The sequence below is a fragment of the Mus caroli genome, unplaced genomic scaffold, assembly GCF_978045245.1.
Source record: "Mus caroli unplaced genomic scaffold, Mus_caroli_1 scaffold_8, whole genome shotgun sequence".
In the NCBI taxonomy this organism is placed as follows: Eukaryota; Metazoa; Chordata; class Mammalia; order Rodentia; family Muridae; genus Mus; species Mus caroli.
Window position 1 is genome coordinate 35188934 of NW_028227263.1, and position 21007 is coordinate 35209940.

General features: G+C 42.2%; 1 protein-coding gene and 1 long non-coding RNA gene across 4 annotated transcripts in view; both read left to right on the top strand.

The window, feature by feature from the left end:
• Rnf141 (ring finger protein 141) overlaps positions 1 to 19916 on the top strand; it is a 28878-nt gene extending 8962 nt beyond the window's left edge. For all 3 annotated transcript variants that reach the window (XM_021168105.3, XM_029479632.2, XM_029479633.2), the window contains exons 3-6: positions 1739 to 1847; positions 9894 to 10075; positions 13949 to 14056; positions 18529 to 19916. In XM_021168105.3, coding sequence (XP_021023764.1) covers positions 1739 to 1847; positions 9894 to 10075; positions 13949 to 14056; positions 18529 to 18679 — 550 coding nt within the window. In that variant the 3' untranslated portion in view covers positions 18680 to 19916. The remainder of the gene's footprint in view (positions 1 to 1738; positions 1848 to 9893; positions 10076 to 13948; positions 14057 to 18528) is intronic.
• Positions 10084 to 12381, top strand: LOC115031523 (uncharacterized). The gene is made up of 2 exons (XR_003837173.2): positions 10084 to 10565; positions 11045 to 12381. It is a non-coding gene; the product is annotated as an uncharacterized LOC115031523 (long non-coding RNA).
• Positions 19917 to 21007: the final 1091 nt, after the last annotated feature.

Sequence of the window (21007 nt, forward strand, 5' to 3'; positions counted from 1 at the left end):
CATTTATGACATAAAGGACCTACTAACGATATGAAACATGTTAGGTAAGAAGATCATACTTTCTTTATGAACATAGCTGTATTATTTTCAGTCAGTTATGAAGGCTAAAGGATAGTCTTAAGGTTTTATCAGGAATTGCTTTCTTTTAAGAACACTGGATTTTACTTATTAAAAAAAGAAAAATAGCTTGTTTCTGAGATCATATTGTAAAGAGTAAAACAGGACTGAGAAGTTAGTAGTATCAGAATAATTGGGTACTTTATTCTTGTTCCAGCTTTTTTAAAAAAAATACATTTATTTATTTATGGGGGCAGTGCACATGTAGAGGTCAGAAGGTAGCGTGCTGGAATTGGTTCTCTCCTACCATGAGGGCCCCAGGTATTGAACTTAGATGGTCAGACTTGATGGCAAGGGCCTTACCAAGCATTTGGCCATTTTTCCCTCGCATTGTTCCAACTCCTAGGAATTTAATAACATTTGCCGTCTTTTAGTCCTTAGATTTATGTATGTAAACTCGAATTATTTGATTCTAGAAAAAAACCTGTGTCCTGTGATATCACCTGTGTGCTTAAATTCTTGGGTAACAGTAAAAATACATTCCTTTTACTTATTTGGCACAGGATATTTGAGTGGGTTTGAGGGGTTTTGTTTATTTTTGATGGGTTTCTTGTTTCTGTTCTAATAATGTTGAGAAACAAACCTAAGCTCTTGCTGCTGTCTGTATACCAAGCAATGGCAGCACTGTAGCTTGAAACCCATTTCCATGGGCTACACTTGAACATTTCGTAGGTGCAGTGTTTCCTGCCGCCCTCCAGTCATGAAGTCAGTCCTACAGAGGTGTGGCTTGGTATCCAGGAAACAACTGGAAGCTGGCACAGCTGAGCTGTTTCCCTTGACTGACTGTATTGACTGGGGCAGGTTGCTTTACTTAGCTGGAAGGCACTTACTGTTTGCAACTGTCCTGCTAGCGTTCAGAGAACAGTCAGCAGTAATAAAGGGAGCTGTAGTTGGTGTTGATTGTAGTTGGTGTTGATAGCAAGATACTGAAGGTATTGTGTGGTCTTAATGCTAGCGTGGCTTTTAACTACTTCATGAGGAAAGGGCAGTAGAATTATACTTAGTTCCACAAACTATTTGTTTTACCTGGCCAAATTCAAAATTACTATAAATTAAAAGCTTTCCAAAAGGTTTGCTAGTGTGGTTACGTAACGGGACTTAAGCAAGAATTTGATATTCCACAGGACTGTGTGCTTTTGGTCAGCATTTGTGTACACTAAGCCAGTAAACTTTTACTTCAAGTCCTAGGTTTCTTGGGCTGTGTTTGTCAGTGTTGTTCTTGCTTGTTTTCTTTTAAGAAGGACCTCATGTAGCCCAGGCTGGCCTCAAGCTCTCCTTGAACTCCTGATCCTCTGTCCGTCTATCTGCCAAGTGCTGAGATCACAGGCTGGTGTCACTGTGCCCAGCCTTGGACTAATTTTTTTCTAAACATCTTTTTTAGACACTCAAAGAAATTTAAATATAGGTATGGAGATGAGTATTCCCCAGCTTTAGACTTTAAAACTGTCAGAAACTGTGTTCAGAATAGTCTCTATTCTGTGCTATAGGAGGCTATTGATTTTAATCACTCCTGCTGTCTCTGTCTTCTTATTTCCTTCTCTGTTGGAAAGGGTTTCTTGAGACTGGTTTCAAAGCTCTATTACCTTTTCATAAAAATAACAATTGTGCTTGCCTCTTTCAGAACTGCTAAGGTGGCTGCTGGCCAGGAAAAGCATCTTCTCTTTGAGGTACAACCTGGGTCTGACTCCTCTGCCTTCTGGAAAGTGGTCGTACGGGTGGTCTGTACCAAGGTAAGGTGGGGGGAGTCTTCTGCTTTAGAGCTTATACTGTTTTGCTAGTTAGAGGCACATTTAATAATGTAATAGATTTTGTAAATAAATGTCATTGATTTGTTAGTCTTACAAAGGTTAGGGGTGAGGATGAGGGGAGGTAGTGTGTGGGGTAGTCTATATATGCACGTGTGCATCATGGTCGAGGCCAGAGGTTGACATCGTCTGATGCCCAGAATTGATATCACATGGGTGTCTGCTTCTCTGTCTTTATTTTTTGAGGCAGGGTCTTTCACAAAACCTGAAGCTCACTTGCTGTTGTGTCTAGACTGGCAGGCCATGTACCCCACTCCATGCCAGGATCTGCTCATCTCTGCTCCCCCAGCACTGGGCTTACATTACGTGCACATGCCATTGTACCCAGAGTTTATGTCCTTGAGTCCCTGAGCTTGGGTCTTCATTCCTGTGTGGCTGGCACTTTACTGACTGAGTCACTGCACAGCATCGTTTGATAATGTTGCCTTCGAGCTGTTTGACTCTCACTGTTGTTTAGTTGCCAGGTCACAGAGATTATGCAATCAGAGGAAGTAGCAATCAAATTATGCCCACCCTCCAACTGTCTTCTGAAGCTTTAGCTTGCTGTGGAGCCCTCAGAGGACACCATAGTTAGCTCTGAGATGTTACCTTAAAAATTGGTTATTTCAGGAAATCATTTCTTTTGAGAACATTGGATTACATTCATGTAAGAACCATCTACCAGAGAGGTTGTGGTGATTTTGAGTTATGGAGTGGACCTTTTATGAGGGACGTACTATCTTGTAGTTTAGTTTTTGTATTGTAGAGAACTGCTAAAGATACCACGGAAGCTGTTGCAGAAAGAAAGCTTCCTGTTCCCAGTAAGTTAATTAGAATAGCAGTTCCTAGCCACAGGCTTCGAGAGCAAATGAGTTTTGTTAGCTCTCCTTCGGTCTCAACCCTTCTTCTAAAAGGTGAGATAAGTCATACAAGCCATAATTTACACAGTTGTGAATGCCTGGAAGTCCATTCCTGACCAGTCAGACTGCCCAGATGAGTCACTTAGCAGTCTGAAATACATTTTATAGATGATAATACTCTGTTTATGGACATGGATGGAGTCTGCTATTGTTGTGCAAATCTTGAAGGATAAAAGGTAGTCTGAAGAGTTAGAGTTATCTCAGAAGATGATTTCAGAGCACTGGATTTCATTAATTAGAAAAGGAAAAACTTATGATATATATGATTGTGTGTGTGTGTGTGTGTGTGTGTGTGCATCACTAGAATGAATGGGATAATAAACTGGGAGTAAATGTTAGTGAGTCACAGACTCTAGAGATTACCTTGACAGTCTGTCACATTCCCCTAGTGGGTGTCAGTTTTACCTCTGCTGTGTTTTACTTCTAGTTGATTCAAGCAAATATGTGAGCAATTACACCAGGAACCCAGACTGCAGGCAAATGCCATATCCTTAAGGAAACTGTCCACAGTTCAGGCCCCTGTCCCTTCTGCCATAGACTCTGCTAATCTCCACACACACACCCCAGACCCCTCCATATTCCAGTTTATGCAGCTGTGAAATGCCTTTTCTGAAGCACAGCTCTCCTCAGCTCACCGACCTGCTTAACATACTTCAATCCTCACTGCCTACAAACCTCCCTTGCTCCTGTATGTGGCAGCTGTGTCTCCTAGCATATGACTCCAGACTTCTTTTCTGCTATGCCCACCAGTATTGAATTGGAAGTGTTAACTTTTAGAATGCACATCTTCTGTGTCTGTTCCTTCTGTCACTTGTGAGGGTCATCAGCTACAAGTCACATGGCACTCCTTTTAACCTAGTTTAAACAAAAGCCGTTTATTTTCTCACGCATCCATAAATTCTGATATACTGGCTCCAGAACTGGTCACAGGGCCAGCAGATCTCCATAACCCATTGGTCATTATTCACTTATACCCACCCCTCTCTTATTTGTGGAAAGAATGATTGGTTTAGATCAGACTAACCAGTATTGACTCCTCAGACATTTTAGGGAGTGGAGAAGGCCTGACTAAAAGCAGGCACACCAGCAACTGAAGTGGAAACAGTGACTCTTGCGTGTTCAAACTTGATCTCCACAGGCCCATCTCAACACCATATCCTCTGTCATCTCCCCTCACAGGAATTCTCTTGCCTCTTCTACATTCCAGTAGCTCTTGGTTTCACGGCTAACAGTATTAACAGTATTAACAGTAGGATGTCTGTTCGGCCTCTAGCTCCTCTGAGGCTCCCTGGGCAGGAACTGTTCCTAGCAGTTCTGTGTCATGGCTGAAAGACTGTGCTTTGCATCCAGCAGCTTGCTCTGGATGATAAAACCTGTTGAAGAGGCGCCATCCTTTGCATGGCCAGGGCTAAGGCCTTCCTAAATTGTATTTACTCTCCATTATTTCATAAAATACTCAGTTTACAAGGAAGAGACCTTGGGGATTCCAAGGGGATCAGGCTTCTGATCCTTTGGTTTCCTGCCGCCCCTTTCATGACAAAGTTAATGTTTGGTATTATTATTAATTAAATTCTTTTTGCCCCAAGCTTTCACTATGTTACTGTATTGTTTAGTTTAAATTACTGTACCTTATTAAAACACTTTCTAAAAATAAGATTCTAAGTAGAAAAAATATAAATGTTAAAGACAAGACCATTAGAGTCTTTATTTGCACTTTGTTTTGTTTTGTTTTAGGGGGGAAGCTGATCTATTCAAAGAATTTTTTTATTTACATTTCTTTGCAAAGGATCTTCCAAAGCCAATACTTGGCTGAGAAAAAGTGAAGTCTAATATGGAAAAATGACTTGAGACTAAAAGTGTTAAGTTTCTTCTCTTTATCAAAAAATTTTTTTTGGAATGAATGGTCTCACTGTGTAGCCTAGGTTTCCTGAAAGTCAGGGCTCTGCCTCACTGCCCCTCGCGCTGAATGTACAAAGTGTGCATTTGCCACACTTGGCCTGAGAGCTGCCTATTTATGGTTCTTTAAAAACTATAAACATTTGTGTTTCAACCTCTGAATTTTTAGTAAGACCTCTCTTGTCTGTCTATATACTATTCTAACTATACTCAATAATAATATTGAGTTCATTTAAAAAAATCTTAAATTATGTTTACCTGGGATGATTTATGGGTATGGCATTAGAAAAGTTATTAGATCAATTAAAAATTAAGTGCTAAGGGGACTGGAGAGATAACTCAGGAGTTAAGAATACGCATTGCTCTTGCAGAGGACCTGGGTTCAGTTCCCACCGCCTACATGGTAGCTTACAGCCATCTATAATTCTGCTTCCTGGGAATCCAATGGCCTCTTCCAAGCCCCTCAGGCATCAGGCATACATGTGGTGCACATACGTACATGCAGGCAGAACACTGATACAAATTAAATAAATAAATATTTAAAACTCCCAAGTTTATGTACTGAAGTAACTATTGAGAAAACTTAATGAGGCCTGGAGAGACAGCTCAGTGGTTAAGGGTACTGACTGCTCTTTCAGAGGTCCTGAGTTCAATTCCCAGGAACCACATGGTGGCTCACAACCCATCTGTAATGAGATCCAGTGCCCTCTTCTGGTGTGTCTGAAGACAGCTACAGTGTACTCCTACATTAAATATGTACGTACATACATACATACATCTTAAAAAATAATTTATAAAAAACCCCTCCTCGCTATATTTTTTAAAAAAAAGAAAGAAAAGAAAACTTCATGAGAGGCCTGGGAAGAATGAGTTTAGTCAGCAAAACCCTTGCTATACAAGCATGAAAATTTGAGTTTAACTCTCAGAACCCACATTTAAAAAACAAAAAAAGCCAGGCATAGTGTTGTAGACTCAGCACTAGGGAGGCAGAGATAGGAGGATACCTAGGGCTCCTGGCCAGCCAGCTTAGTCCAATTAATAAGTTCCAAGCTAACACAGAACCCTGTGTCAGAAAAGAGGTGGAAGGTGTCCTGAGGAGCAAACAGTGATGCCCAAGGTTGACCTTGCTCTTCACACTTGTGCCCACACGTAGACTATACCTGCTTGTGTGCACGCAGACAAGTCTTGATGAGGTGTGTCTTACACCTCTGTGCAAGAAAGACCTTGCAGCTGTCTTTCTTCTTCAGTGCTCCAGATGACCCATGTTCAGAATCCAGATGTTCTCTCGGTGTCTGCTCCACTCTCACTCTGTTTGTGGTGGCCATCACTTCTCACCAGGGGTGTTCATTCCAGTCACCATCCAAGTGCTCTCCCTGCTTCTGTTCTGACAGCCATCCCTCTGTGTTCTCAGCACAGCAGCTATTCCTCATCGCATGTGAAGGGTGAAGTAGATTGGGTTACCTTTTGGCTCAAAGCATTCCAATGGCTTCCTGTGTGTTTGGAATAAAAGTCAAAGTCTTTGTTGAGATCAGCCAAGTTCTGTATTTCATCACCACCTCACCTTCTAACCTTGCGTCTCATCATCTTTCCCTCTGTCTCGTCCACTTCCAGCTCCTTGATGGATTCCTTGTACTTCTCACTAGGTGCATATCTGCCAGACAACCTTTACACTGTCGAATACTGGAGCTGTGGTACTTGATCCTCAGATAGCAGACATGAGTTATTCTAGCGCTTCTAGTTCTTACCTGTCCCCTTTACCTTGAGACCTTCCAGCTTCCCTCTCCCTGGTTTACTCTTCCACACTGATTTTCAGCTAACATCCCAAGATAGCACATGTGACTCATTCCAGTACCTCTTCTAGTTCTTAAATGTTTGTTTTACCTTGGAACCTTTCTTACCCCCCAGCATCTTCTCTCCCTGCCTTATCCGATTTCCTTGTACCCTAGTCTGTACTTCATGAAGCTTGCATGTAACAGGGGTTCTGCGTTATGCACACTATGTCTTTAGTTCCTGGCACATTGTACATCATAACTATAATACTTGCATTGTGGACACTCAGGAAACACAGGAATTCTGTTATAAGAACAGTTACTGTATGACCCATTTCACCAATACAGTAAGGTCCTTATATGAATGACCCCATACTTTATTTCTTCTGGATTGTGCAGTTTCACTTTCCTCAGCTCTGAAGGCGTATTCCAAAAGCTTCTGTAAATCCGCCATGTTCCGTTTGTTCTTTGTACCTGGTCTTAGCTGTTTTGAGGGTTCTTCTTTTTCCCACCCTTTATTGCCACCCCCACCTCCCAGTTTTACCCCCTAACACTAGATGGGAAAATACGGATAGAAGAAGCGAGAGAGAAATTAGGAAAATGTCTGAATCTAATTTCTTTCATTTTGTTTCTTCTTTGACCATGGCTACTGTCTTAGTCAGGGTTTCTATTCCTGCACAAACATCATGACCAAGAAGCAAGTTGGGGAGGAAAGGGTTTATTCGGCTTACACTTCCACATTGCTGTTCATCACCAAAGGAAGTCAGGACTGGAACTCAAGCAGGTCAGGAAGCAGGAGCTGATGCAGAGGCCATGGAGGGATGTTCTTTACTGGCTTGCTTCCCCTGGCTTGCTCAGCCTGCTCTCTTATAGAACTAAGACTACCAGCCCAGGGATGGTACCACCCTCAAGGGGACCTCCCCCTTGATCACTAATTGAGAAAATGCCCCACAGCTGGATCTCATGGAGGCATTTCCCCAACTGAAGCTCCTTTCTCTGTGATAACTCCAGCTGTGTCAAGTTGACACAAAACTAGCCAGTACAGCTAATAAACTGCAGCCAACCTCCCTAAATGGCCAAAAACTCACCCAGACTTTCTGGGCTCTAGCATCTATGTACCCTCTGGAAAGTTTTCAGAATTCCAAACATCACATCATCACAGAAGTTATCTGCAGCTGGCAGAACCATGCCTCTGCTAGAGCACGAGGCAAATCATAGTCAGCTCCTGCAGACAATCTGTAGCAGCCCCACATCTCCCCACACCTGGGATTATAGTGAAAAACTTAGAATATTTCTGAGTTTTTAAAGAAATCAAGTCACTACAACACTCTACTCTGTGTGTTTTTTTTATTAAAAAGAACCTTGTATGTTTGAATCTCCACATAGATATTAGCTTCTCAAAATTTAATCAGGCATTTAATTATTAGATATAATTCCACATTTTCATGATATGAAATGTGGCCCATTCTTGAGTCTCGATTTTTTTCTACCTTCTCAAAGTATAAAAATATTGATAAATGATTAGTTATAACCTTCATTTTCATCCAAATACTACTGTGATAAATTTAAATATGTGTGTGTCTGCCTTCTCATATCTCATTTCCATGAGCACATTTCACAGTCTTAAGGCTTGCTGCCACTGCCTCTGTTCTTTGTCTCTTTGAGACAGCCTTGCTGTGATCCCGCCTCCTGGGTCCTGGGCTTGTTTGAGTGTACACTACCATACACAGCCAGTTCATCTCCCTACATTGTTTCTAACTTTGTACTTTCATTTATTTTCATGCACGCATAAGATTTCTCAACTTCTGTCTCCACAGTCTTTGGATATTGTTGTTACTTTTTTGTTTATTTGTTTGATTTTGAAACAGGGTCTCATTACATAACCCAGGCTGGCCCGCAACTCATTCTGTATCACAGACTGGCCTTAAACTTGAAGCAGTCCTCCTGCCTCAGCCTCCTGCATGCTGGGATTATAGGAATGTACCACCACTCTTAGCTTCATATAGACCTCTCTACCACCTCATCTGCTAAGAAGTCGTCTTTCCTACCTGTAATCAATCTGATTATCTCAAGCTCTTTAAGACTAGCATACCCTTATTCAACTGACTTAGTTTTTCACATATGTCCCACTCTGATTTTCTGAAGTCTTCTAAAATTGCTCAGAGATACAATCTATGGAAGATCTCCAGCCCACTGGTTCCACGTCATTTGTGAAATCGCAAAATTCAATTGCTTTTTGTAGTTTAATGTAGCATTCTGGCTTTAGTTTATATGTACGAAATAGAGCATAAATATATATATAAGAAAGGGGCTAAAGAAAAAACTCAGTTGATAGAGTGTATTGCATTTGATCCACAGAACCCGTTTTTAAAAAAGCCAAGCATTGCAGGACTGAGGAGGCAGGGACAGGTAGATAGATCCCCGAGGCCTACTGGTCTGTAAATCTGATAGAATCCGCAAGTTTCAGGCCAAGTAAGAGAACTTCAGACAGATAGCCAATTCAGACAGACACTACAGTGTCCTGAGGAACGATACCCAAGGTTAACCTCTGGCCTTTACAAACTCATCACGTACAAACAGGAGGAGGAAGAGGAGGAGGACATGTAGTTATTATCATCCTTTCAGTTGTCACAGAATAGCATAAATAAATTCTTTATTAAAAATAAAGCTTGTAATGCAGGAGCTGGACCTAGACCCCCCCTATGCATTTGTAGCAAATGTGCAGCATGTGAGTCCTCTAACAAATGGAGCCAGGCGGTATTGCTCTCTTTTCACTGCCATTGGATCTCCTCCTACTTGCACTGCCTGGTTGGGCCTCAGTGGGCGAGGATGTACCTAGTCCTGCTGGGACAAGATGCTGCAAGGTGGAGTGGTACCCAAGGGAGGGGCTTCCTCCCTTCTCTGAGGAGAAGAGGAGGGAGAAATAGAGGAGGGATTTGGAAGAGAGGAAGGAGGGGAGCTGTGATCGGATGTAAAGTGAATAAAAAGGAAAGAAAAAGGAAGAATTATTAGTTTGTAATGATCATACATGCCTGTAATGCTAACACTTGGGAGGCTGAGGAAGGGGATCTCCAGTTCTAGGCCAGCCTGGGTGACATACCAAGCAGATGTCTCAAAAAGAATGAAAAGTTTCAATAATCTCTAAAATTAATTTCTCAACTCCAGGAAAGTCACCTGATGTTTCAACCTGAGATAGGCCAGTACTTGATCAGCCTTGCAAGGTTATTTTAGATGTCAGATGGGAAAATTTAGTAAGTTCTCTGATGAATGGCACAACTGAAGAAAATGTATATGTTCTTTTATTTAGACTGCTATTTTTCTAGGTATATTGTGCACTGTAAAGTCTGTTTCCCAGGATATTTGACTGACTGCTATGTGTCTATGTTCCCCTCTCCCTTTGTTTCTAGATTAACAAAAGCAGTGGCATTGTGGAAGCATCACGGATCATGAATTTGTACCAGTTTATTCAGCTCTATAAAGACATCACAAGCCAAGCTGCTGGAGTGTTGGCTCAGAGCTCCACCTCTGAAGAGCCTGATGGGAACCCATCCTCGGTCACATCTTGTCAGGCTAGTCTATGGATGGGCAGGTGTGTGCGCCACAGTACAGTGAACAGGCAAAGTGCTAAGATCATAGTACATTTTCCCTAGCCCTCTATGACCCCCTCAGTTCTGATGTCTCAGCCTGTCGTAGGCAGGTCAGTTTTAGGTTAGTCTGTCCTTCCTTTCATTTCAGTCCCAGATTCCCTGTCAGCTCCTTGTCCAGGAATCTACTCTCTGTCTCTTACATTTGGATAGGAAATACTGATGCCTTCCCTTTAACAGATTTTTAAACAGTCAAAGTCCTTTATAAAATTAGGTCCAAGAATCTGGAACCATTCAGAAGTTATTTAATTGGAAGTTAAATTTTTAAACGTTGTCTTCAGGCCTTGGTGTCTACTCAGGGAAGAAAAGCAATGGTGCACATATGGACACTGCACAGCAGGAGGAAGTGACGTCAACTGCAGTTTGCCACGACAGTGCCTGTTCCCTCGGGCCTCCTGTATGCTGTTCCTTCTGAGCTCTCCTCCCATGTTTTCGGTGTGTGAAAGCTCCCAACTGTTGCTGCCTGATGATGTGACATAATTCAATTTGTAACTACCTCATTGGAAAAAGGCCTCTATGGCTCCAGGCATGCTAACATTCTGTCTCACTGTGACTGGCACTGGTTGGTGTGATGCAGAATCTGCATCAACTGTGTCCTCCTTAGAGGTAGGAGTGTGTCTGATAGGAGTTTCATTCTGTTGCTTCAGTTACAGTTGCATTTTCCCTTCACTTGTAACCAGCTGGTTTCCCCATCCTGTGCTGTGTAGTTGACTTGTATTTTCCATGTGAACCCCACTGTTAGGTGTACAGTGGGCTCTGTTACCAGCCTGTTGTGTGAGTGTCACTGTGCTGTAGCAGTGCTTAGGCCTGTCAGAGGTCTGATTTTTCTGCTCTTTCCTTGTCTGAGTTCAGAGTGGTAATCTTTTTCTAAGTGTTTTGAAAGCTGAGAGTGGTTTTTTTACTTGCCTCTGTAGCCATACCACAGCAAGTACAAAGTTCCTGTTGCGGTCATCTTCAGGAAAGGGGTGAAAGTGTGACTCAAAGACTGGAAGGCAGCACCAGCTGGTTAGGTGAGCCAGCACTTGGTTTCATGTGTTGTGAGCCTACAGTGGTACCCTGGGACCCAGGTCATAGAAAAAGGCCTTTGCAAGTAGAAGGAGAGTCTGGGGGCCTTCTGAGTTTTGCTTTATGTTAGATGTGTAGTTCTATTAATGGCTAGAGTTTGTAGAGTGCTTGCAGTTCATTTAATCCTGCAGTGACTCCACGGGAATACAGTTGATCAGATGAGGAAGCAGGTTTAGAAGAATAAGGGCATGTTAGACCCTGACATAGCTGAGCCCATTGACACATTTAGCCCATTGCAGCTTAGTGGTTTGGAGGAGGAGCTGGAGATTGGCCAGCTCTGTGGTGCTCTGATGCCACTGATCCCAGGGGCTGCTGTCTGTGCTCTGCACTATCACATCTGAGCCATAGTTCACCAAATGGAAGGAAGCCAGCTTGTACTTACAATGCGTTACTACTATCCCCCACAGCTCTGTGAGACTCACTCCCTCAATGAAGCAATCTTTTTCTCACCCAGATAGCTTTACTAGTGTGAAAGTTTTCCTTTTCCCTTTTGCCTCAGAGTAGTCTGACCCCCTGGAGGCAGCACAGCAAAGGCCCTAGAACCAACTGGCCTGTGCTCCAGCCTTCACTGTTCTCTTTCATCAGTTCCTCACCTTTTAAAGATGAGAGCGATGTCATGTGCCCCAGAGGACTGTCGGCAGTTAAGTGAGTTAATAGATGGGACACACAGAAGGTGCCCAGCACACAATGTGTGTATGTGTGGGCAAGTTACCTGTCACCGTTATTAGTAAATCATTAGAGTGCCCTTGAGTGCAGAGGCCATGCCCTCTGGAATTCTACCCAACAAGTGTGATCTCTTCTGCCCTTCAAATGTTTGAAAACTCCTCAAATTTCCATTGAGCCTTGCTCTCCACAGTAAGAGTCTCCAGCCTTCATTCACGTGGTTCTCCGTACCTTAGGAGCAGCACGTGGCTGTCCTGTCCCCATGCTGCTGGAAAGGTAGCAGACAGTGTGGGCATGGAGTGCCTTCCTCCAGCAGTCTCTGTCTCGTTCTTCTCGGGCTACAGTGCTGTGATATATAGTCATCTGCTCCCAACTCTGAAACTTTCCTGTCAGAACGCTCGTTCACTCTTTAGGGAGTCTGTTGTATTCTCTGTCCCTGACGCCCTCAGGTGAAAATTGGAAGCCCAAAAGCAGAAATGCTAAGTCAGTGGATCTGAAAAGGCATTAAAATGTCAGATATGTATATAGGTGTTGATATGTCTATTTATATGTGACTGATGTATTGTGTATATGTGTGGATACACAAATGTATGCATGAGCACACATATCAGAGCCATATGCATGTAGGGTTTCACCCATTTCACTATTTCAATTCAATGGGCATGCTTTTCTCCACAACAGAAGCAAACATGAATCTGTTACCTGACCTTAATGGTATGTCCGTTGTAATGCTTCTTACACCAGCCCCAGCTGTCTCAGGAGCACCATGAGACGAAGTTCTACCTGGTTTCCCTCACTGTAAACTACCCTTGCTCTCCACTCAGTTAACTTCTGAGGTCCTGTATCAGCAGGAGCTCACGCTGCCTCGAGTTTGCCTGTTAGAGCAAGTTCAGAGTTAGTATTTTGACATTAAAGAATCAGATTGTCTTTGCTATATAATCAGTCTTTTCCTCTCGGTTTAACTCATGAGCATCATGCCGCCTTACACACGCACATGCACACAAATGCACACATGCGTATACACACACACACACACACACAGAGGTTTCATGTTTTCTTTTATGCCTCCACGACTTACTTTATGATCTGTCAAAGTCCTGTGATTTTTTTTTTCCTCTCACGTTTCCTAAAGTACTTACTTGACTTGGCACATACTGTTCGTGCTGTACATTTGACATTTATTTATATTATGTTCAGGTCAACAAGTTCCAAGTGCTATTGCCGACTTTCATGCTGTGCTGTAAATACAGCAGGGAATGGAAGTTATATGAGACACAGCTCCTACCCTTAAGGAGAGTGGGACTGTACTTTGAAACATTCAGTTTTACACAACGGGAAAGCTCAAAGAATAAAACACTGAAAATCACTTTTGGAAACATTACAAACATTCAAAAAAAAACTAACCTATGGGGTGACTAACCATGGAACAGCTGTATGCAATTTTTAAATCATTTAATTGAGGCAGAAGTTGGTTTTGAGAGCAGAAGGACATGGATATTTTAAGCTGAGCTGCTGGAGTTGGAATTGACTAAACTCCATGTGCAAATGAGCAGGGCTCCTGTGGCGCTGGCTCCAAGCCAGCATCAGCGAGTCAGCGAAGGTTCTCTCTCCAAGCTCCCTAAGTCGGAGCTGTGCTCCAGCCCTTCTGTGTTTTCTCTGGAGTCTGATACTTAGGACACTCCTGCCATTTCTCTCCAATACTGTAGTGCCACTGTAAGGCCCTGATGAAAGGCATCCGTGTGTCCCTTATGGCAAGTAAATTATATACTGGTTGATGTCCTGTACATTCAGTATGCCTAGAATGGACTGAGTTATTTCGGAAAGACTTGAGTGTGCAGTTTTTGTTCAGATTTAATTTTCTTTAACCTGTACAGGGTTTATCTTTTATAGTCTTTAGAAACTTAACATTAGTGTTTCTTCCCTAATAGATTTGCTATGCCCAAAAGATGGTCATTTTGGTCTGCCTTTGCTCTGCACATAAGTCATTGTGTGGTTATACTGTGGGTGTTTGCTGGGGCGTTGTAAGGCAGTGAGACAGTAGGAAGCTGGTGCACAGAGACTGCATTGTCCAGCTCCGTTGTCGCTCTCAGGGTGAAGCAGCTGACCGATGAGGAGGAGTGTTGTATCTGCATGGACGGGCGCGCTGACCTCATCCTGCCCTGTGCTCACAGCTTCTGTCAGAAGTGTATTGATAAATGGTAAGTTACCGCTGTCCTTGGGGATAGCACAGGTCAGCTGGGGCTGTGACTGAACAACTGGAAACACAGCCATGAGAGCTTTGCTCTCCAGTCCTCTGCATAGTCAGTCCTGTGCTGTGCTGCCCTCTAGCTCAGTGAGGTGTGGGGATGCAGCAGGGCTTTGACACATGGACTTTAAGAGTCTTGATGCCTGATTTGGATCTAGAATCAGGTTTGTTTGGGTTTTTTTTTTTTTTTTTTGTGCCCCTTGCCCCATAATTCTCTCTATGTGTGTGAAGGAACCAAATTCTCAACTGTGGAATCTGGAGGGACATTAGGTCAGCTACTTAAAGTCATTTTCTTACAAGATAATGGAATACTTAGGAGACTTTATAATGACATGCGGTAAGCTACATGTATCTAAATATAAATGCTTTAATTCATGTGCACATTCATGACAGCTGTCACAACAGGAAGAGCACACCCATCACCCCCAGAATCACCTGAAGCCTGATTCTTAGGCAGCAGTTAATTGCTTTCATTTGCCAACAATACTTTGGATTTGCTAGACTTTTTAAAGTAGCACCACACAGAGTGTTCTCTCTGTTGTCTAGCAGCTTTCAATCAGTGCGATCAGCTGGAGATTTAACCATGTCATAAGTGCAGATAATTGCCAGATAAAGGCTTCTCTGTTTGTGGACAAGTAGTTTTATGGACATCTATTTTGACTTTTTCTTGGTTGGCTACCTCCGGTGACCAGGTCATATAGCAGGTGTTTCTCAAGAAATTGCCAGCTCACTTCCAAAAGAGGTCATACTTTTTTAAAAGGTTGTTTGATTATTTGTTTGTTTGTTGACACAAGATCTAGCAGTGAAGAGACCAAGAAGGTCTCAACTGGATCTTGTGACAATCCTCCTGCCTCAGCCTCTCAAATTTGGGATTATAGATGTGTGCCACCATGCTTGGCTCCTTCTCATCTTTTTTTTTTTTTTTTTTTTTTGTGCCCTCTCCAATACCACATAGGAGTCCACTGCCTTTGCCTATGCTAGCCAGCCTTGTACTCAGGCATGGGCAGTGTCTCTGTGTCTCTCCCTTACATGCACTACTGGCTGCCAAGTTGTCATCTGTGCATCTTAAATGATAGTCTAGTCAAGTCTCTGCCCATTTTATTATTGGAACTTATTATTTCACTGTACATTTTTTCTCTCCTTCTATGGCTTGTCTTCTTTCTCTGGAGAATGTCTCTGAAGGAGAAGTTTTTGTTTCAGTGAGGCTAAAGTTCAGTTTCTGACAATGACCCTTTTTGTACAATCTTTTCCTGCTCCAAGAGCACAGAAGTTATATCTTCTACAAGTTTAGAGTTTCACATTTAAGCCTCTACTCCAGTTTTATATAACTTGCTGAAATATCATCTTTACTTACCTTTGAACCTTTTTTTTAAATCACTTGTTCAAGTACATGTCAGTTCTTGACTCTTCTGTCCACTGACCTAAGTCTGTTTCACTCCAGTCTCACCCTGTCCTGGTTCCTGCTGCTGTACAAGTCTCCCTGTCTAGAGTCATGTGCACTGATCCATATGTTTTAATAGGGAGTTTAGAATCAGTGTTATCAGGCTTCACAAAGGAGCCTGCAGAGATATTGGTTGATTCCGTATTAATTACATCGGTTTGGGACAGTTGGTTTCTTAATGTTAAGCCTCTGATTTCTACAGGCAGTTTTCTGGTTTTCAGTGTTGCAGATCTCGGGCGGAGGTGGTTTTGAATATTTCACAGTTTTGTGCTGTTCTAAATAGTTTTTGTTTGTTGCTAGTACATAAGAAGACAAATAGTTTTATATCCACCTTTATCCTGAAGTCTTGTGAAATCCACTTACTTTTTGGTAGCCTTCTGAAGATTCTATTGAACATCTTGATGATTCTATTAAACATCTGGACATTATTTTCCAAAAATACTTTTTCTGTTACAAAATTCTAGGCCAAAAGCTTTTCCCTCCAGGCTTCAGTGTTGAGCCCCACTTCATCTTGTTTTATAGGAGCCTCTGTCTCTGTATCCTTCTCCTCTGGGGCAGTGTGCTGTCTTGTTTCTTGGGGTTGTTGTAAGGTCTTTATCTTTCTACTGCTTTTAGGCAATGTAACAGATGCCTTGTCACAGTCCACCCAGGTTTCTTATGCTTGGAGTTGGTTGATATAGTAGGGCAATGGTACTGTTGATATTGGAAATTTTTCAGCCATTGTTTTCTCCAATCTTGTCTGTTTGCTTTTTTCCTTTGGCCTCAATAACCATGCATTGACCCTGAACTTGTCCTCTGTCTCAGCCGTTGCTCTGTGATTGCACTCTCCAGTGTCTTGGTGTGTTTACCTCATGTGTTAGCCTCCATTTCTGTGTTCAGTGGATATGGAGACTCTAGTACAGTGACTGCGCTTACTTCATTTGTCTGGTAGTTCTAATGTCTTGTCAGTTCTGCATTGCTCTTATTGCTTTCCTCTTCATCTTGTCTTACAGCATTTTTCTGCTGCTCATCTGCCTTCCAGATAGGAATTTTACCTATCTAGGTAGTAAATATTTTTTAATACTGTAAATAATCAAGCTTTGTTTTAAAATATGGTTTTCTTACTTAGAAGGACTGTTTGGGGGTCCTTTTACAGTTTGTTAGGAGACCCAGAGCAAAGTTTAGTTTCCTGTTACTCATTTCCCACTGATGAGACAAACTCCTTCAAGGTGCTGTACTTCGTGCCTCTAGAGTTGGAAGTACACCGATGCCCTCTGTGGCCTTTGTATGCATCTCTCAGAGCTTCAGCCTCCTGGCATCTGCCCACACTGGCTGGCTCTAGTGCTCAGTGAAAGGCCTGCTGTCTCTTGGCGCTTCTCTCTGTTGCTCTCTGCTGTGCAGAGTTCTGCCCTGTGAACTCTAGCCACCTTGGCCTCAGCTGTTTCTTCAACAGCCAGCCAGGCCTCTGAGGTCCCCTACTTCTTTTTCCGAGTCCTAGAAACTCACAGGGCAGCTGACTTGCACCCACGGGCTCACTTTGCTTCTCACCCCTGGGAGTCACACCATGTCTGATGTCCAGTGCTTTATATCAGCCCCACCTAACACCACTCTTCTGGACATTGTGTCCTGTGTGTTAGTTGGTTTTAGTGGGAAGATAAATCTGGTTCCTGTTGGTCAGAAGCAGAATTTGACTGCTTTTAAATTGTGATGTTTTATGTACAGAAAAGCCCATCTTGGAATCCATCCCTGGGGAACCCAAAATCAACCAAATAATGTCTGCCAACTCTAAATTTCACATCTAGTTTTTGGAATAAGTTTCTCGTTTTTATACAAAAGCCAAAGCATAGTTGATAAACTGGTTGTTTAGCCCTAGATTTCAGTGAGCGATGAGAAAACAGCATTGCCTTTTCCTTTTGTAGTGTATTTCTAGCTCAAACGTGGTATTTAAGCTTCTGAAATAGTGTTTGATGAGAGAAATCCCTTTGCAAAATATACTCTTAAGTAATCATGTATGGGTTCTGTGTCAGAAATTACTCTGCATTTGGGTGTCTCTTCGAGTCTTAAACTCAAATGTTCCATCTCTATACAATTTCCTTAAATCTTCTTGGTTTTGAACCAAAGGACATTTTATCAGACTTTTGATTTTAATAACATGTCAAAATTCTTTTCTTTTGCTGAATGTGGTGGTGCACACCTTTAATTCCAGCACTTGAAGAGGCAGAGTCAGACAGAGCTCTGTGAGTTCAAAGCCAGCCTGGTCTATATAGCAAGTTCTATGGGCTGCTTAGAGACCCTACCTTTAAAAAATGACCTTAATTACTCAGAATAATAATTAGTAATACCTTTCTGCTAAATGCACCTGCCTACCACTGGCCAAACAACATGAGTCCTGAAGTGCAGTGGTTTCCACTTAAATTAAAAATAAATGTTTAAGCGTTGCACATTTTACACTAACTCTCCCATCGGTAAGAGGGAGCTCCCCCTTAGGACACATAAGGAATTCTTATTAAGGAAAACTTACTTGGGTGCAGAAGTAAGAACTGAAGATCTTAGCTGGTGGTAGCAAACAAGATGAAGGAACTAGGTATCTTTCTACTAGAGATGAGTTAGATACTCTGCAGCAGGTGTATGGGAGCATGCCACAGTCCCAGCCCTGAGTAGGCTGGAGCAGGAGGATGGCAAGCCACCAAGAAGAGAAAAGAAAGACTATGATTACATACACTGGTACGCAGTGGTTTATAAGACATGGGTACAAGGTCAGTGAGAACATACTCACTTGCTCGTTTCCCACACATTGACAATTTCAGTCATTCCTGGTGAAATACGTAGGCAACTAGTTGATCCTGGAAGAGAGAATTAAAGGTTGGAGTGAAGAGAAAGATTAATTTTTCATTGTACATTTCTATGTTGTTTGCATTTTTAAAGCCATGTACTTTTCAAAAAAACCTGATTTTTTAGAAAAAGAAAAAAAGGAAAAACTTGTTTTGCTTGGACTTCCCTGACAGGAGTGATCGACACAGGAACTGCCCCATTTGTCGCCTACAGATGACTGGAGCAAATGAATCATGGGTGGTGTCAGATGCACCCACTGAAGATGACATGGCTAACTATATTCTTAACATGGCTGATGAGGCAGGCCAGCCCCACAGGCCATGACTTGGGGAAGACTTTCTGTTGTTATTCTGAACTACAAATACACTGTTGTCGTAGAGGAGGAGGGGAGGGACGTTGTGGCACACACAGAAATATCAGTTTTCCCACCCTCTTATTTTTGCTATTCTGGTATGTACGGTTCTTAAATAAACCCTCATGTCTTCCATGTATGGTGGGCTACAGTTTGCTACTGTTTAGCCATATTTCCCACAGTCCACCTATTCTATGTTGCTCTTGAGCCCTTTGCTACAGATAGCAGCAATACTTGACACTACTGCTTTTCAGGGAGGGAGGGACTGTTCTGGCATCTTTTTAGTAGGTTTAAGTTTTAGAGTGTTGACAGTTGTAGCCATCTGAGATAAATGACTGAAACTAATGTCTCAGTTGGAACCTGAGGTGCGTGTGCTCTGCCCCCTTGTGGTTCATTATGGATCCTTCAGTACTGTGGCCCAATTGCTTCCTGATGTTATGTCACTTTTGGCCTTGGGTTCTGGAACTACTTATTCTTTATGTTGCCATGATGCAGCACACGGATTAGGACTGTCTGGTTGGAACTTTGTCTCGAAAATGGACTGTACCGGCTGCTTTAGAAAGGCATCCCCGGACCTGGATAGGCGTCCATTGGATTTTTTCATAGTGCCCATGTAGCTTGAGTTTTCAGAAGGATTTTTTTCTTTTATAGAAACACACATTTTATATTTCCAGATTACACAGAGGCATCCAGTCCTGAGCCAGGCAGCATTTATTTTAGGTAAAGACACCTTTCTGAGGCTTCGGTTTCCTCAAATTTCTCAGATTAAAAGAAGAGGAAGATCAGGTAAACCTCTTCACCAAGCAGTTGTAAAACCCTAAACTCCAGACCTTGATTGGCTTTCTTCCCATTTCTCTGCACTATTCAGGCATCTAGAGAGAGAACAGTGACAGGAGTGCGGCCTCAGTGACAGCCGCAGTGGCTTATGGAGGAAGAACGTTAATGCTAACAGTGCAGCCTATGAAAGTACTAGTGCATGAAATAAGAAATTTTAGCATTCCATAGAAGTCTTCTCACTGATTTCTGGCAAGTTTCAAATGTTCCTGTTTTCCTAAGTATAGATGTACACAATTGAAGTTACTACTTAGTGATTTTTGATTCAGATTTTAATGAATATTTAAATAAAACCCCTTTCAAAGAAAAAGATCTGACTTGATTCAAATTTTAATGAATATTTAAATAAAATCCCTCTCGGGGGAAAAAAAAAAAGGTCTGACTTGATTCTGCCCCCAAATACTGAAGACGTCCATTCACTGTAAGGACAGGGCAGTGACAGACCAAATGGCCAAGCAGTCCTGCCGAGCATGCGGACAAGCACAGTGCTGTTGTCTATCATACCTTAGCTGAAATGGTTTCACAGCCTGAGAAAGTCTTACTCTGTTGTAGGTTCCTATTGAGAAACTCAGATTGTATTTGTGGTTTTCAAACATTAGCATTTCAAGTAAATTCTGAGAGCCTATTCACACACATGCTACCCCATTATAGAGAAGCTACATTTTATTAATACAGGTTTCCTTATATAAACCTTAGTGTGATTGCATTTAAGTCAGTATATAAAAATGTGAAAATGTATTGGTGATACAGTTACATTAGAATTTGTAAATGAAAAAAACCTCTGTTTTGTAAAAATCATAACAATTCAGGGCTAGAGGTGTAACTCAGTTGGTAGAGTGCTTGCCTAATGTATATAAAGCCTGGGTTCCATCCCAGCACTGAGTAAAAACAGTAAAAAATGCTGGTGCACCCCTCCTACCCCAGCACTTGAGAGGAGGAAGCAGGAAGACCAGAAGCTCCAGGTCACCCTCCATCACATAGTGAGTTCAAGGATAGCCTGGGCCACATTGAAATGCTGTTTCAAAAACAGTTGGGATGATCAGGCTAGAGAGCTAACTCAGTGGTTAAGAGCACTTGCTGTTCTTGCAGAGGACCAGAGTTTAATCCCCAGCACCCACATTAGTGGTTCACAACCACCTGTATCTCCAGCTCCAAGGGCTCCAACACCCTCATCTGACCACCTAGGGCACCCACATGCCTGTTACACAGAGAGACACACTAACAAAACAACTTTAAAACATTTTAAAATTCATATTTGCAGATGATTCAAGCTCTTCTGTCAACTTTCAAGTGCTCCATAGAACACATTCTCTAAGCCTTGGAATGAGTGACCTGAGCTGCTTTCTAGCCCTAAAATTGTCCTTTTGGATTTAGACTTGCTGGGTTTAATTCAAATTGTCTAATTTTAAAGTGTTTCAGAAATTAATAACATAGCTTTAGGGGTTGGGGATATTTCCAGCAATAGC